Raw genomic sequence first — 15,104 nt, 5'->3', positions numbered from 1 at the left:
AAAAAACAGTGGGAGATATATAATCTAAGCAATCTTAAAGATGGTTAAAACATATATTCATGATCGAAAGTTTGAATCATTTGGTTTTACATTCCTAAGAATTTATAGCGTTCTATCATATGAAAAGCAAAATTAAGTAGGGCCTATTCATAGAACTGCAGCTAGATATGTATGGATTTACAAAGATTACATTGGAGTTTTTTACAATTAAGTAGGCGTGGGTTGTAAAATACATGTTATGTTGCATAGAGCAGATAAATCATCTCAGCCAGGTGGGGTAGAGTTCAATGATTTGTTTCTCCCCTCTTCAAAAATTTTGATTTATGGAGTGATAAAGAGCACAAGAAAGTTCTTCAGATCATTGGCATTCCAAATAAAACAGGATGAACCAGTGCAAACCTCCTTGAGATGGCAAGATTTCCGTCGTCAAATGTCGAATCTAGATAACCATTCAAACTGGGAGATCAATGAGTTTGCAAACTATGTTCAAATGATGAATCCACATCACATTTCACATCTCCACAAGCTCCATAAACTGTTCCAAGAATGTAATCGTCCACTTCGAAACCTTCAGCTTGCATCCGATACATGAGCTTTAATGCCTCTCGGCACAGACCATTCCTAGCATAACACAAAATCATGGCCTTCCAAGAAACCAAATTCCTCACCGGCATACTGTCGAAAACTTGAGAAGCTTCGGTTACATATCCACATTTTGCATACATGTAAATCAGTGCACTTCCCACAAAAACATTGGACAACGCAGATGTTTTATTTGCGGAGGAGTGGATCATTTTCCCTTGGAGGATAGCTTCCATCTTGGCACACGCTTTTAAAGTTGACGAATAAGTAAAGGAATTTGGTTCAACACCTTCCTCTATCATGTTTTTTAGAAACTCAAGTGCCTCGGACTCGTGCCCAAGATGAGCACATCCAGAAATGATGGCTGTCCAAGAAACCACATCTCTAAGCGGCATCAGCTGAAGAACCATCGAGGCCTTAAGTTGATTCCTACACTTACAGTAGAACCAAACTAGAGTGCTTCCTATGTGTATATTAGTTTGAAATGAATTTTTTACAATCTGGGCATGAACTTCCCTCCCAGTCAATGATGCCTCAATCGAGCCACAAGCGCGGAGAATACTTACAATGGTTAAGTTATTGGCAGGAATCCTTTGCCTCTTCATCAACCTAAAGAGGTTCAGAGCCTCCTCACCGAGCCCCTCCCGTGCATAACCAGCTATGATTGACGTCCACGTAACCGTGTTCCTATTCCTCATCCCATCGAATACTTCTCTAGAATCCACCAAGTTCCCGCACTTGGCATACATATCAACCAATGAAGTCCCAACAAAAACGTCATTCTTGATTATTTTCTTAATTATCAAACCATGTAACTGTCTCCCAATCTTCAATTCCCTCTCTTCTCCACAAGCCTTGAGAACACTGCATACGGAAAACTCATTTGGTAGAAATCCATCGCTTAGCATATTAGAGAACATCGAAATCGCTTCTTGTCCAAGCCCTTGTTGGGAACAAGAAGTAATCATAGAAGTCCAACAAACAACGTCACGCCTCCGCATACGTTCAAATGCAACAAAAGCACTGGAAATATCTTTACATTGTGCATAAAAGTAAATAATGGCACTGTCAACAATCAAATTCCCACGATTACCTTTCACAATAACGCCATGAATTTGCCTCCCAAGCTCAAAATCCAACCTCTTCGCACACAAGTTCAAGATACAAACAAACATCTGCCCATTCGCCAGCACCCCGCTCTTGACCGAATCACTGAACAACGCTAAAGCTTCTTCAGTCAAATCTAAATCAATATACCCATTAATAATAGCCGTCCATGTTACAACACTCCTCATTGGCATTTCATCGAACACCTTTCTAGCATCAACCAACATTCCGACTCTTAAGTAAGAACTAAGCAAATTGTTTCCCACATAGATCGAAAAACTTGTAAAATGCCGCAAAATGAAAGCATGTACCGCCCTTAATTTCTTGACGCTACGACTAGAGCGAAGCCAAACCCCAATCAAATAGTGACTCAGACATCCACTCACCGACTGATTGCTGCAAGATTCGACATCGGCGTATTCTTCAGTAGTAGTACACTTTGCCGTTGTGCATGCGATCGAAAAAGCCTTGGATCGGTCTTCGACAAATTTGAACGGGAAATTTGTGGAGCTTTTATAACGGTTGAAAGTAGTGAGGTTCCGTTTGGAACAGGTCCGCCGGGCCGATTGTGACGTTGACGTTCGTTGAAAAGTTAAACAAGGCGGTGATTGAGAAGTGATAGCCGTTGAGATGAACGCCGGCGAGAACATAGCCGGAAAGTGGTTTGAAGTTCCCGCCACGGCGACAAATTCGGGTTGAAAATTAGTATGTCTTAATTTCACCGGATAATTTGAAGCAGAGCCGTTGGTCGGTTGGACTTCCTCGTTGGGGCTGGGGGCAAAATTGGTAATTCCCATTGGATATTTAAAAATGAGTAATTTAATTACATTTTTTGCCCTATACAATTTTTTAATTCTTACAGCTATTAGTTGAGTTTAGCTCTATGTTTGTAAAAATATTTTTTTATCCTATTTCTTATTCTATATTATTTATTTAGGTTTCTCTTTTTCTTTATCATTTTTAGCAATATCCAATATTTTATTGATTTTATGTTTTTCATTTTTTTTTTTTTCTTTTTTGTGTGTCTTTTAATTTATTCCAAACCGCCTAAGTTATGGAGTTCAGCCTTTAAACCCTAACAAAATCTCATTCCGTTCGGAGAGGAAGCGAAGGTTTTGTTGTTTTGGTTCAATTGTACATTCTGCTTCCATATTCCACAATGGAGCTTCATTCCGCAACTCTCCAGACCTCATTCTCCTTCTCTATCAGAGGCAAATCTCTTGCTCTTGGAGACGCCTCTGCCGCCTGCTCTCCCTCCTCCCCATCGCTTTCAAGAATTACAGTTCGAAACTTTTCTTTGGGTTCAAAAAGTAGAGGTAATTTAGCTAACTTCGAACTTTGTTAAGTTTCCATGAGTTGCTAAGGCTGAACCATGAGTTTCATACCTCTGTATACTTCTGTACTATTGCTTGATGCTTTCAATTTCATCCGGGTGAGACCTCTGTATAATTCTGTATACTTCGAGGAAAAGGATTGAGATTTTGATTATGTGCTCTTTTTCGTATTAAAGTTTCCATGAGTTGCTAAGGCTAAACCATGAGTTTCATACTCTGTATACTTCTGTACTATTGCTTGATGCTTTCAATTTCATCCGGGTGAGACCTCTGTATAATTCTTTTTCGTATTATGACTACGAAGAATAGTAGTCTGAGAGGAATTCATGTTATCCATGGCGGATATAGAGAACGAAGGTTGAAGACGAATTGGAAAAAAAAAGGAAAGAATGGAATTAGGTGGCGATAAAAATACCAAGTGATACCATATTAGAAGAAAATACTTTCTTTAGTTAAATATCTCTCATTTTTGTTAATGGCTAGAAGCATTGATATATATACACATGTGAAAGAATAAAAGGAGAATACAAAGCTATAGAAATAACTATTTTAATAACAAATAAAAACTAACTAACTTCTAATAACTGGACTATTCTCGACTTGGAAAAATGGTCCTTAAGAATTATTTAAACCAAAGTGTGGTAATTCGGCCACAATTTCTATATATATGCATGAGTGTGTATGTGTGTGTGTGTGTGTGTGTGTTGATGTGTATAGCTATGCATTGGTCTAGATGCTGAATATATGTTGTTTAAATTATTGATACCTTATAGTTCGTGTTTCAAGCTTCATATTGACTGAGCTAAGCAGTCACAAAGTGAAGTAGAGTGAAGTATTGGTAATTTTGTTGAATAGCAGGGTTCCCTTCACTGCTATGCCGAGATAGACCAAAGAAGTCATCCTTTTCAACCTTTGTCAGAGGGGTGAGTGCAGTACCTAGCGATTGCAATTCAGAAACTCTTGATTCATTGAATCCCTCTCCTGTTGAGTCAGTAAGAGATGTTCAAAATGCAAAAGACAGTGTTGAAAGCTTGGACCAGCATAAAATGACCAAAGTGTGTGATAAGCTCATTGAAGTCTTCATGATCGACAAGCCAACTCCAACAGATTGGAGACGGTTAATTGCTTTCAGCAAGGAATGGGACAATATCCGTCCCCATTTCTTTAACAGGTGCCAAGATCGAGCTGCCTCTGAAGATGATCCTGGGATGAAGCATAAGCTACTCCGGCTTGGAAGAAAGTTGAAAGAGGTATATCTTGGGATTTTAAAAAGTTCACAGTAAAAATTTTGACTTGAGAATTGTGGACCTTGTTTCTGTAATTTTGCAAATAAAAAGAGTAGAAACTAACACTTTGTTTCCAAATGAAGTTAGGACTGTTGTTGTAAAACCCATAGAGGATGAGTTGCTGAGGGAAGAATTAAGATGAATTGTTGACAATGGTTATTTTATTGATCAGATAGTCATAGTTTGTGTCATGTGATTTATCAATCAACCTTATTGTTTCCTTCTATGAAATTTTCACAGATTGACGAAGATGTGCAGAGACATAATGAACTTCTTGAAGTGGTCAGAGCAACAGCACCATCAGAACTTGGTGAGATTATTTCTAGGCGTCGCAAAGATTTTACCAAAGAATTCTTTGTGCATCTTCACACAGTGGCTGAATCTTATTATGATGATCCGGCTGAGCAAAATGGTAATACTGCATACTTTCTAGTTGGAAAAGTAGTAATGAATAAACAGCTTCCAAGAGGATGAAGAAGTGTGGTTTAGAAAGCATTTATATTGGTTGAAAATACCCTTTAAAGTTCTAATTATCGTTTCAATCTGGTACTTATATTTTAAAATATTACATGAGTTTTGAGTTTAATTTCCATTTGATCCTTAGGATTTAAAACATTATCATCTGAAATGACCAAATGGAAACTATAATCAAAACTCAGGGTAAAGGATACTTTCTCCTATATTGTTTTATGCTATTCAAAGAATCAGTAGCCACTTAGAAATTGTTCCTTATCTTAAAAAGTCGTCAAGAGTAGCTAGATTGGTTAAGACATTATGTATCTGTCAACTTTGAATTTATACCTCCACATTTTTTTTTGTTAAGGATGTCTCTACGTTTTTTTTATTTTTTTTTATTTGCATTTATGAGATATGGTATTGATAGATGAACTGATATCCCCCCGTATTTCAATTGATAAGCTTTGGCAAAGCTTGGGAATTCCTGTCTTGCTGCTGTACAAACATATGATGCTGCTACTGAAAACATTGAAGCACTGGATGCCGCAGAGTTGAAATTCCAAGATATCATTAATTCTCCAACTTTAGATGCTGCTTGCAGAAAGATAGACAATTTGGCAGAGAAAAATCAACTTGATTCTGCATTAGTATTGATGATCACAAAAGCTTGGTCAGCTGCAAAGGAGTCAAATATGATGAAAGATGAGGTAATGTGTTTGCTACCCTTCCTGTTTGCTGCTTGCTGCTGCAAACGGGTGGTTTTATGGTCTTATTTCTATGATCTTGTAGCTTGGCAAGGCATCATCCTTATTCAAGAAATTTCAAATGATTATTTAAGTTAGTAATCACTGGAACTTCCAATAACGCTTCAAATACAATTATCTATTTGAATGAAATTACTACAGCTTAAGGCACCAGAGTAAAAAGATACCAATTATTTCTCTTGATTTTACGTGTTTCTATGTTGGCTTATGCGAGCAAGAGCAAATAGAGAATGCACGTCTTCAGTCGTTGTGTGATGACTTTCTGATGGTTGTTCTCTTTGTTAGGTGAAAGACATACTATACCACTTATATGTGACTGCAAGTGGTAACCTTCAAAGATTAATGCCAAAAGAAATCAGGATTCTGAAGTATCTTCTCACAATTAAGGATCCCGAGGAAAAACTAAGTGCTTTGAAGGATGCATTTACCCCCGGAGAAGAAGTTGAAGGACAAGATGTGGACTGCTTATACACGTATGCTATCGGACCTTATTGTTAAGAATATACTGAAATATTAAATATGCCATAGTTTATTAGCTCGAACCAAAATTAGTGATTTAGCATGATATTGGATCTTCTATGTTCAAACTCTTAGGGTTTTATTTTCTTTTCTACAATGTTGTTTGTCTACTTGTTTGATACTTGACATTGCACCAACTCTTTTAGCCTACAAATGGAATGACAAGAATACATCCAAACAATTAGATATTAGCAGTGAGTTAACTCACTCGTTGTCGTCATGCCTTCTCATCAAACAAGAAAAAAAGAAAGAAAGTGAGTGATGTGGTAGGGTTAGAGTAAATTAGGTATCTTGGTAAATCCTTAATTGATTAGAATTAGGATTAGTTTATTTGATTAATTAAGCTTAAGATTAGTTTACTTTTATAAATAGAGAATTGTCTTCTTGGTTCATAACTTTTGATTCATAATGAAGACTTTGATTTTAGTATTGGAGATTCCTCTTCTTTTATCCATTATGAATTTAGGCTGCATCAGAAAGCCTTAGTCTCGTCCTCATAGATCTCGCGAACCTTTGATGTCCATCTAGATAAGAGTATGAATACTTCCTTGACTTTACATTTGGACAAACACCGACCACAATCACTTGAATGCTGTATGAAAAACGTCCTTCAAAAAGGCAATCTTATTAGGTTCATTCTTGTTTTTGGAAACTTTTAGGACCCCGGACAAGCTTCACGCATGGATAAAGACAGTGGTAGATGCTTATCATTTCAGCCGGGAAGGCACCCTCATCAAGGAAGCCAGAGACCTTATGAATCCACAGGTCATTGTTAAACTTGAAGAATTGAAGCATCTCCTTGAGAAGAAATTCATGTGAGGTGATGAAGGATTTGGTAGTTAGGTCTTAATTTAAATTCATGTTATGCATCAAAAGTTGTATAGTGAATTTTGTTTGCTTGCCTTCTTGTGTAACAAAATGAATATGAATAATGTATTCAAAATAATTTATTTTCTACCCGGAAATAGTGTAGTTCAAGTGGTGAGATATTTGTACCTGTTTTCCAGTTTGTAGAATCGTAACCAAGAGAATGAGATCCGTTTGATTGTGTTTACTAATGCATTCATAGTAAAAAAAAATTGTGTTGTTTAGTTCCATATTGTAGTGAAATATAGATGATTATCATAATGCTTTTTTTCTATTGTGACTAAATGAAAATGGTAAATGGTTGAAAGTTGGGAAAAAAGAGGGAAGCAATTGAGTATAAAAATGGATTTAAATTGTGTTATTAAATTTATTTATTAGAAACTTCAAATTGGATTAGAACTGGATGGTGTTTCATATGCAAAAATTTAAATTTGTAATTTCGTTGATTTTAGTTTGGTAACAATTAAATTTATTTAAATTTGACAAAGGTTTTAATTTTTATATTTATTTGATTTTATTTCGTATTGAGAAAGTTATCAAGTTTCTATCCTACCAAATTCATTTGTTTATTTGGAGCATTTCTAGGGTTTTTTTTCACGTCTACTTTATTTATTTGGACTTTCGTTCGATCTATACACTTTGTTGTATGAAAGGTTAATATTATGTTAACAAAATAGTAGTTGTATTTTCTATTTAAGAAATATATTTAACATAATTATTATGATAAAAACCACTTTAAATAGGATTTATATTTGAAAACCAATTTTAAAATAAATTGTACTTCAATCTCTTTCATTAAAATTCTTATCTCAACTATTACTTTCAACATCTGTTTTCCATATTGATAGAATTTAAGTTACAATAGACATATTGTGACTCTACTTTATCGGGGTGTACTGACTTTAAGATATCATTTTCATTGGGGACAGAAAAATTGTTGGGAAAAAACTAAAAGCAGAAGCAGGGATGGATGATGATATTCAAACGATTAAATATCTTTCATGTTTAAAAGAGAATGGAACAAAAATGTCGAATAATGGGATGTTGATGAAAAGACTTATTGCCAAAATCAGAATCCACGTTCCGAGTTTCTGTGCATTTTGACACGAGGGTTGGGTTTATGCAACGTTAAGAAAACGAACAAGACCAATAGAGGATGCTAAAATGGCACATGCATTCGTTTGGTCAATCATGCAGAGGCTGTCTTCTTCTGCTGAAAGACGACTGCATAGATTGGAACACCCACGCCAATGCTGAATGCAGTTAAAACTCCAAGCGTCATAGTCAACTTTTGATATTTCATCCTATCCAAATTGTACATATGCTTTGCGTGCAAATAATATGGTTCATCATGCCCGTGAGCATGTCCTCCCATTCTCTTCACACCAGTTGAGTGAAACCCTCGATTAGCTGTGGCATGAAGTTAAACAGAACCATCATTTTTTAGGATTTAGAAACCTTGATTTAGTGCATTACAAGACAAATGGATAGAATGATCTATGAAAAACATATATGAACACAAAACAAGAACAAGATAGCACGCCATTTTTTCTAAAGTCTATGACATGGATATTACAAATTTTTTTTCAAATATATAATTTTCATACCAGAAAACTAAAGTCAAGAAGCTTGTGCATTTATATTCTAAAGGATAAACGCGATGCATATTGTTCTCAATATTTTTTAATTATTTGATGCAACTACACAAATTATTGAACTTCTAGAGTGAAATAGTAGTACGAAAATGGGATTATCCAATATGTCATTCCTTAGCACCAAGATATTAAAATATCTCAACTGGATCAGTAAGCAAAAATTATGCGTTTGTTGAAGGAAGACAAATATGGATACATCGCTCAAAGCCAATGAGATCAATTGAGGCTAGGAATTATAGAAAACAGAAGGGTGTGGTGATAAAACTTGATGTTGAAAGTCAAAGGCTTTGGAACTAACTGGAGACTCAAGGATTTTCAATAGCAAACTTTTCTATATCATCAATGGCAAGCGCCAAGCTGAGAGTAGAATTCAGAGCCACCAAAGGTCTTAGGCAAGGGGATACCCTGCCCCCTTCTTCTTTATCACTATGAATATGAAGGATTTCTTAAGCAATACTATTACTTTGACATCAAACCATGGTTTTATTAAAAGTTTCTTACAATGACTCTCTTCTAACTAATCAGGTTTAGGGTGCGGACTTCATTCACTTTTTCCAATAATGATGAAGTCTTTATTGGTATTCTTCTAGTCTTATAGGATTTATTGGGGAAGCTTGAGGGCTCAATGGACAGAGATCTGAATTTTTGGCCATAAATTACGATATTTGCTAGTTTCCATTGCCAAAACACATCATTCCAAGCTGGTGTTTGGCCAACAGAATGCTTTCTATGAAAAGCAATTTCAATTTCATTTTGACAAGACTGATAGAAGATTATATTCCTAGCAGCAATTTACTACTTCTCATAGCTTCAAATCCCAGCTACCGAGTCCAACCATATTGAAAGAAGCTTCATTTTTCTTGGGTCTCAGGAAAGAGGGGAAGCAACATATCGTGCATTGTTCAATGAAACAAACTCAAGTCACCCTTGGCATCGTAGATAGCAAAATTCGAAATTTAACTCTCCTTGCAACATGGTCTTGTTGCTTAAGCACAAAACGGAATGCCCAAGGAGGAAGATCAAGGCTAAATATGGTTTGCAGCATTTTGATCAAAAGCCACGCAAGAAGTGCAAAGTCTTTTGAAGAATTGTTGTCACCACATTCTCAACCAAACATGCCTTGTTTACAGCCACAACCATTGCTTGGTTGGAGATGGGAAAACTACCGCTTTCTGGAACGGCCACTGGATTGGGGATGGTATCTTCAGTAGAAGTTATCCCAAACTTTATACCAGTGCTGAGACCAAAAAATCCATTGAAAAGGTGCAGAATCATGGAAACAGCGCTTGGATTCTAAACTTTAGAGTGAATCTAAAGATGAGAAGATTATAAGATGGGTTTCTTTCACTCAAATCATTCCCACCATTCAGCTCAAAAATTAGGATGGCCGCTGGATTTGGAAGCTTTGAAACCAATAGCATCTTATTGTAAACTCTTTGGTTTCTCATCTCAATCTGAGTGCCCCCAGATCATTGAAGGATCTTATAAACGACTACGGAAGTTTTCTTTCCCGAACAGGACTTTCCATTCTTGCCTAAACACAATGGAAAACAAAAGATGCCCTTGGCTCTACATTCCTCCATTTTCGTGCTACCTTTGCAAAAGAAGCACAAAAGTACAAAACCATATTTCATTCCACTATCAACTTTCAGCTGCAATTTGGGCTTAACCATCTCTGTGCTTGCCCCCTCTTTGGACACCATTGATTGGATCAAAATGTTGTTTATTAATCAGCCTTTCAAAACTAATAAGGGCCATCTACAGTCTACTTTGATCAAGGCAATTTTATGGAATATTTAAGATGAGAGATACAACATAGTTTTTCATGACAAAGAAATAACGACTGGGGATTTTTTTGAGTTAAGCTATCTTCCATGCTTATTAGAGGTAAAATTTTACAACCCCTTCAAGTTCATAGTTCAAAATTTTCTCGTTGCAAGGTGGAGAAATACATTTAGCAAACTTATTTTTTCATATGCATATGCACGCGCACGCACTCCTTAATATTGCCCTACGCAATGTTCAACGTTCAAGATTAGTAGTATTCGACAGAATGTTCACACTTCATTGTCATGTACGCATGAACTACGTTTTATGAAAATTTTTTGTTGTTCTCTGACAATTTCTTTTAGTTTACCTACACTTTGATTAACGATTTGATTGTTTATATATTTAAAATTGTTAGAGAAAATCCTAGAAATCTATTATGAACTTAAGAAAGATTGTTGCAAGTTAAGACCATAGGAAGGAAGTGTAATACATAAGGTAAAGTAATTCTAAATTGCCAGCTAATAAAGTAACAAAACCTGATTTCACCAACAATGGTTCTGAAGACTTCAGCAGCTTTGCACATGACTTCATTCCATTGCCCAAAGACATTTTCTCTGCTCAAAGTTAGTTCTCCCTTTTCGGTAAGTTGCTCAACCAACAGTTCCTTTAAAATGAAGAGAATTTAATCAACACATACTCATACAATAAAAATAATTACTAAAGGCCAGTTGTGTGTGCCGGGAGTGGAGGACCTGATTCACAAACAAACTAGAAAACCAAATATTCAGAAACTCTATTCATGGGCTGAGGGTTGAGGGTTGTTCCAAAGTAGAAAACCAAACCTTCTATTTTTTGATGAAATCAGGTTTTGTTAGTTTGGGTATTGAGACGGGGGCAGAAACACCACAAGTTTATCAAGATTGCAAACCCATATAAACTAATAAATAATCGAAAACTGTAATATGTCGTAAGAAAATTCAAAAAAATAATAGACAAATAAACAAAAGGGATACAGCGAACATCCCAGATTTCTAAGAATAATACTCGGCTACGAATAATACTAGATGGGGAATATAACAAAATGGAAGACAGTAACTCTTCAACTTGTGATCTGCTTCATATAAACTTAAAGCAACCATCGTATTCTTCACCTCAGACAATTACAAGATGCAAGTAGAAAAACAAAGTCCATCAGAAACGGATCCTGAAGATTAGTTTTCATTTAACTTGAAATCGATCACGTAAATATCAAATAAAAAAGAAAGACAGACAGACAGAAAGAAAGAAAGAAAGAAAGAAAGAAAGAAAGAAAGGAAAAATCGAAATAAACAAGAAAGAGTGAAAATTGATGGCTTACAGGGTCGAGAAAACTGATCCCTCTTGCTTTCGCGGTGACGAAGATCGAAGAAGATGTGGAGAGGAAAACCAAACCTTTTGTTTTTAAATCGGGCTGAGGGTTGTTCTATGGGTTGGGCTTAGTTTATCAGCTAATTACGTGGGAGTGGGCTCCGTATTAATATGCCATTTCATCCCTCCCATTATTAGAAATTTAGCATTTCTTTCGACGCAAAATCGATTTTTATTTTTATTTTGCACGAAAAGTCTAATTTTCATACGAAATTTCACAAATATCCTAAATTAAGATCTTATTATTTGAACAAAAATTTACTCATTTTTAGGATGATTTAATCCTTATGATTATTGTTAATTATATAGCAATTTTCAAATTAACTATTAATTATTTCCTTAATTACATTCTTCTTATATTATTATCTAAACTATAATTTCTTTAATTATACCCCTTATTATTTACCATAAAAAATACATTTATGCATTAGTAATAGTTTCATATATTTGTAATATGTTTGTCAAGATAGTTAGAATTGCAGTCTACTTCGATGGTTTTTTCAACGAATATATCGCATAATTACGTTAGTTTTAATGTGTCCGAGATTACAGTTAATGAACATATGTGCTATAAAGAATTGTACACTAGCCTTATATCCAATTTAGGCAGTATTATTGATATGAACAATATTGATATATACCTTTGTCTAGGTCCTATAGAATGTGTTAAGATAGATTTGGCTATAACGAATGATAATGATGTTAAATGGGTTTACCATATAATAACATCGAATGTTGAGCGTCATATTACCCTTATTGTTCATTATGTTGGCCCTTTATCTATTTGTATCTATTTGTTTGGGTTCATTGTCGTCATTTCTTCACATTTGTATTTCCTTGTTTTTCGACCTCTTCTTTCTTATCACTTTTTTTTTATCTTCTTACTATTATCCTGTTCCTTTGCGTTCACAACTTTCTCTAACTTTTTCTTTTTAGATACCTACATTTCATATAAACAATAAAAAGCTTATAGTAATGTAACGATAGTTTCTTACACACCTACATTTCATATATACGTGCATTTTCAGTTTGAGTTTCCTTCCCTTTTCCTTTTAACACATGTTTGAACAATCTCCTTTTGGTTATTGGTACATTGTCCTGCAGGTAATCTGTAACGACCCAACTTTCCGGACTAAGCTGAGGTCACTACCAAATACCAAAACTCGACAATTCAACATAAAATTTAAAACGGACCAGTTACGATTCATTAAAGCATTAGAAATCTTACAAAAAGACAGTTTCGGGCCCTATTTTAAATCAATCATAAAAAGTCTCAAATAAAAACTCAAGTCATCAGTTCAAAATCACAAGTCAAATATTCTGACAAAATACATAGCGGAAGCGATAAGAAAACCAGACGCGTCCATATGGCCTTCACGCGTCCTTCCTGCCTCTCGTCGGTCTGCCCCTCGCTGTGCCCTTACCTGAAAAGTTAAGGAAGAGAAAAGGGTGAGTATAAACATACCCAGTAAGGGACCCACTACTGGGCCCGTTAGGGGACAACAGTTAACTTCCTATTCGGGGGTACCCTACATAACAGTCTAGTGGTTCCGTAGAACGCACATATCAGTCTAGTGCTCCCGAAGGATGCACACATCAGTCTAGTGCTCCCGAAGGATGCACATATCAGTCTAGTGCTCCCGAAGGATGCACATATCAGTCTAGTGCTCCCAAAGGATGCACACATCAGTCTAGTGCTCTCGAAGGATGCACATATCCGTAAGACACACTACCCCATAGATGAAGCTAACCGTTACCCCTCGGTCTATACTAAATCGTCAACCACAGTCATACCCCCAATCATCAATCATTTTACAATTTCCCTAAAGGCTTTACTGGCCAGGTAGTATAAGCTTAAACCATTACACCCTCAGTTGCTATACGCGTCAACTATTCGTATACCATTATGGAAGAGCCCCAAGACTCAAACAGCTAAATAACTAACTGAACTCACTGTCCTTCCCCGTCTAATCCCATGATCAACGTCCATCAATCTAAAATTTCAATCTACAATTAGCGGTTGCAGTTTAGTTACATCAGACAGAAACATAATAACAGTGCTTAACAGTCAACACAGATACACTTATTCAGTATAGTCACTAACGTGTAATCCCCTGTGGATTACTACGTTTCCGGCCTCGACACGAGGTCCAGTAGTAGGAAAACCCTTACCTGATACTCGGTTATGCCCCTCGATCGAATCCACGCTCAACGGATCAACCTAAACGAAAACACAAAAGGTTTTAGTTGATGACTCTAGTAGGAGTTGTTTTAAAAGGTCCGAAACGACACCCGTTGACTTACCCAAGGAAAGGAAAGTTATCTCCAAACAAGCCTGCCGCAGAACCCGAGAGCTTAAACGTCAATCCCTTACTACCTTTAAGGGGTGAAAGATAGGATCAAAGTTTATTCCAATATTCAACTCGAATCGGATATGGCAACATTAGGGAATTCATCAAAACAAATCCTTACCGAAGACTCACCGTGACCCGAAGTGGAGGAAGGAAGGCTTAGGTGGCTCGGCTCGACTCGGCTTGGCCTCGGCTCACGGCTCGACTCACTCTCGGCTCGGCTCGGCTTGGCTCGACTTAACTCGGCTTGGTTCTCGGCTCGGCTCGGCTCGGCTTAACTCGGCTTGGTTCTCGGCTCGGCTCGGCTCGACTCGGCTTGGTTCTCGGCTCGGCTCGGCTCAGTTTTCTGCTTGGCTCGGTTTTTCGGCTCGCGGCTCGGCTGGGATTCACGACTACCTTGGCTGCGCGCGACGACGGACAAGGATTAGCACGGCGATGGCGGCGACGGTCTTCGGTTTACCCTGGACTTTATGGGTTGCACCGGACGGCACACGGAGGAGGAGGTGTTGCTCGTGGTAGAGACAGAGACGGCCGGCGGATCCGTAGCTGCTTAAGACCGAAGGGAGATCGAAGATGGAGGCGGCCGCGACGTGCGGATGGTGGCTGCGGCGAACGACCGGTGAAGCTACGCACGCCGACGGAGATGGAGATAGGGACAGAGGACGGAGACGGAGAGGATGGGTGATGGAGACGCGTGCGGAAGAGAAAGACGGAGAGACGCGGCGATGATGCAGAAATGAAGAAGAAAAAGATGGAGGCGGTGGATGGCGGCGGCGCAAGGAAGAGACGAAAATGGATGGGGCGCGCGCGAGGTAGGGTTTCCTTCTTCTCTTTTTTTTTTTTTAAATATATATATATATATATATATGTGTGTGTATTAGGTTAAGGAAATTTTAATAACATTTTTAAAATAATAATAATAATAAATAAAATATTATTAAATGTGTATATATATATTAACTTTTAATAATTCTAAATAATAATAATAATATACCAAATATTATTA

The 15,104-nt window shown here is 36.9% G+C and overlaps 3 protein-coding genes across 4 annotated transcripts; 1 reads left to right on the top strand and 2 right to left on the bottom strand.

Annotated features, from left to right (window-relative positions):
- Positions 1–25: 25 nt before the first annotated feature.
- Positions 26–2,501, bottom strand: LOC103485432 (pentatricopeptide repeat-containing protein At4g18520, chloroplastic). The gene has a single exon (XM_008443023.3). It carries the CDS (start codon positions 2,484–2,486, stop codon positions 465–467), a length of 2,022 nt encoding a protein of 673 aa, XP_008441245.2. The 5' UTR covers positions 2,487–2,501; the 3' UTR covers positions 26–464.
- Positions 2,502–2,650: 149 nt separating this feature from the next.
- On the top strand, positions 2,651–7,106 carry LOC103485431 (uncharacterized protein At4g37920). 2 transcript variants are annotated; one of them, XM_008443021.3, is made up of 6 exons: positions 2,651–3,005; positions 3,882–4,273; positions 4,550–4,721; positions 5,228–5,472; positions 5,815–6,002; positions 6,708–7,106. In XM_008443021.3, the coding sequence occupies exons 1-6, from the start codon at positions 2,849–2,851 to the stop codon at positions 6,865–6,867; spliced, it is 1,314 nt and encodes a 437-aa protein (XP_008441243.1). In that variant the 5' UTR covers positions 2,651–2,848; the 3' UTR covers positions 6,868–7,106. The 2 variants fall into 2 exon arrangements, with proteins under 2 accessions (XP_008441243.1, XP_008441242.1); XM_008443020.3 differs by having other exon boundaries at positions 2,740–3,005; positions 3,879–4,273.
- Positions 7,107–7,864: 758 nt separating this feature from the next.
- On the bottom strand, positions 7,865–11,858 carry LOC103485430 (uncharacterized). Its single transcript, XM_008443019.2, has 3 exons — positions 11,698–11,858; positions 10,877–11,004; positions 7,865–8,325 (listed from the first exon to the last, which is right to left on the bottom strand). Exons 2-3 carry the CDS (start codon positions 10,947–10,949, stop codon positions 8,105–8,107), a joined length of 294 nt encoding a protein of 97 aa, XP_008441241.1. The 5' UTR covers positions 10,950–11,004; positions 11,698–11,858; the 3' UTR covers positions 7,865–8,104.
- Positions 11,859–15,104: the final 3,246 nt, after the last annotated feature.

The sequence above is a fragment of the Cucumis melo genome, chromosome 3 (assembly GCF_025177605.1).
Source record: "Cucumis melo cultivar AY chromosome 3, USDA_Cmelo_AY_1.0, whole genome shotgun sequence".
Taxonomy (NCBI): Eukaryota; Viridiplantae; Streptophyta; class Magnoliopsida; order Cucurbitales; family Cucurbitaceae; genus Cucumis; species Cucumis melo.
This window is presented reverse-complemented; position numbering and strand designations above follow the sequence as displayed.

Coding starts and splice junctions, on each gene's coding strand:
- LOC103485432 (XM_008443023.3), bottom strand. CDS start 2,486: ATGGGAATTACCAATTTTGCCCCCAGCCCCAACGAGGAAGTCCAACCG.
- LOC103485431 (XM_008443020.3), top strand. CDS start 2,849: ATGGAGCTTCATTCCGCAACTCTCCAGACCTCATTCTCCTTCTCTATC. Junction 4,722..5,227: donor TGATCCGGCTGAGCAAAATG/GTAATACTGCAT, acceptor TCAATTGATAAG/CTTTGGCAAAGCTTGGGAAT. Junction 6,003..6,707: donor GATGTGGACTGCTTATACAC/GTATGCTATCGG, acceptor GGAAACTTTTAG/GACCCCGGACAAGCTTCACG.
- LOC103485430 (XM_008443019.2), bottom strand. CDS start 10,949: ATGTCTTTGGGCAATGGAATGAAGTCATGTGCAAAGCTGCTGAAGTCT. Junction 8,326..10,876: donor ACCATTGTTGGTGAAATCAG/GTTTTGTTACTT, acceptor TTCATGCCACAG/CTAATCGAGGGTTTCACTCA.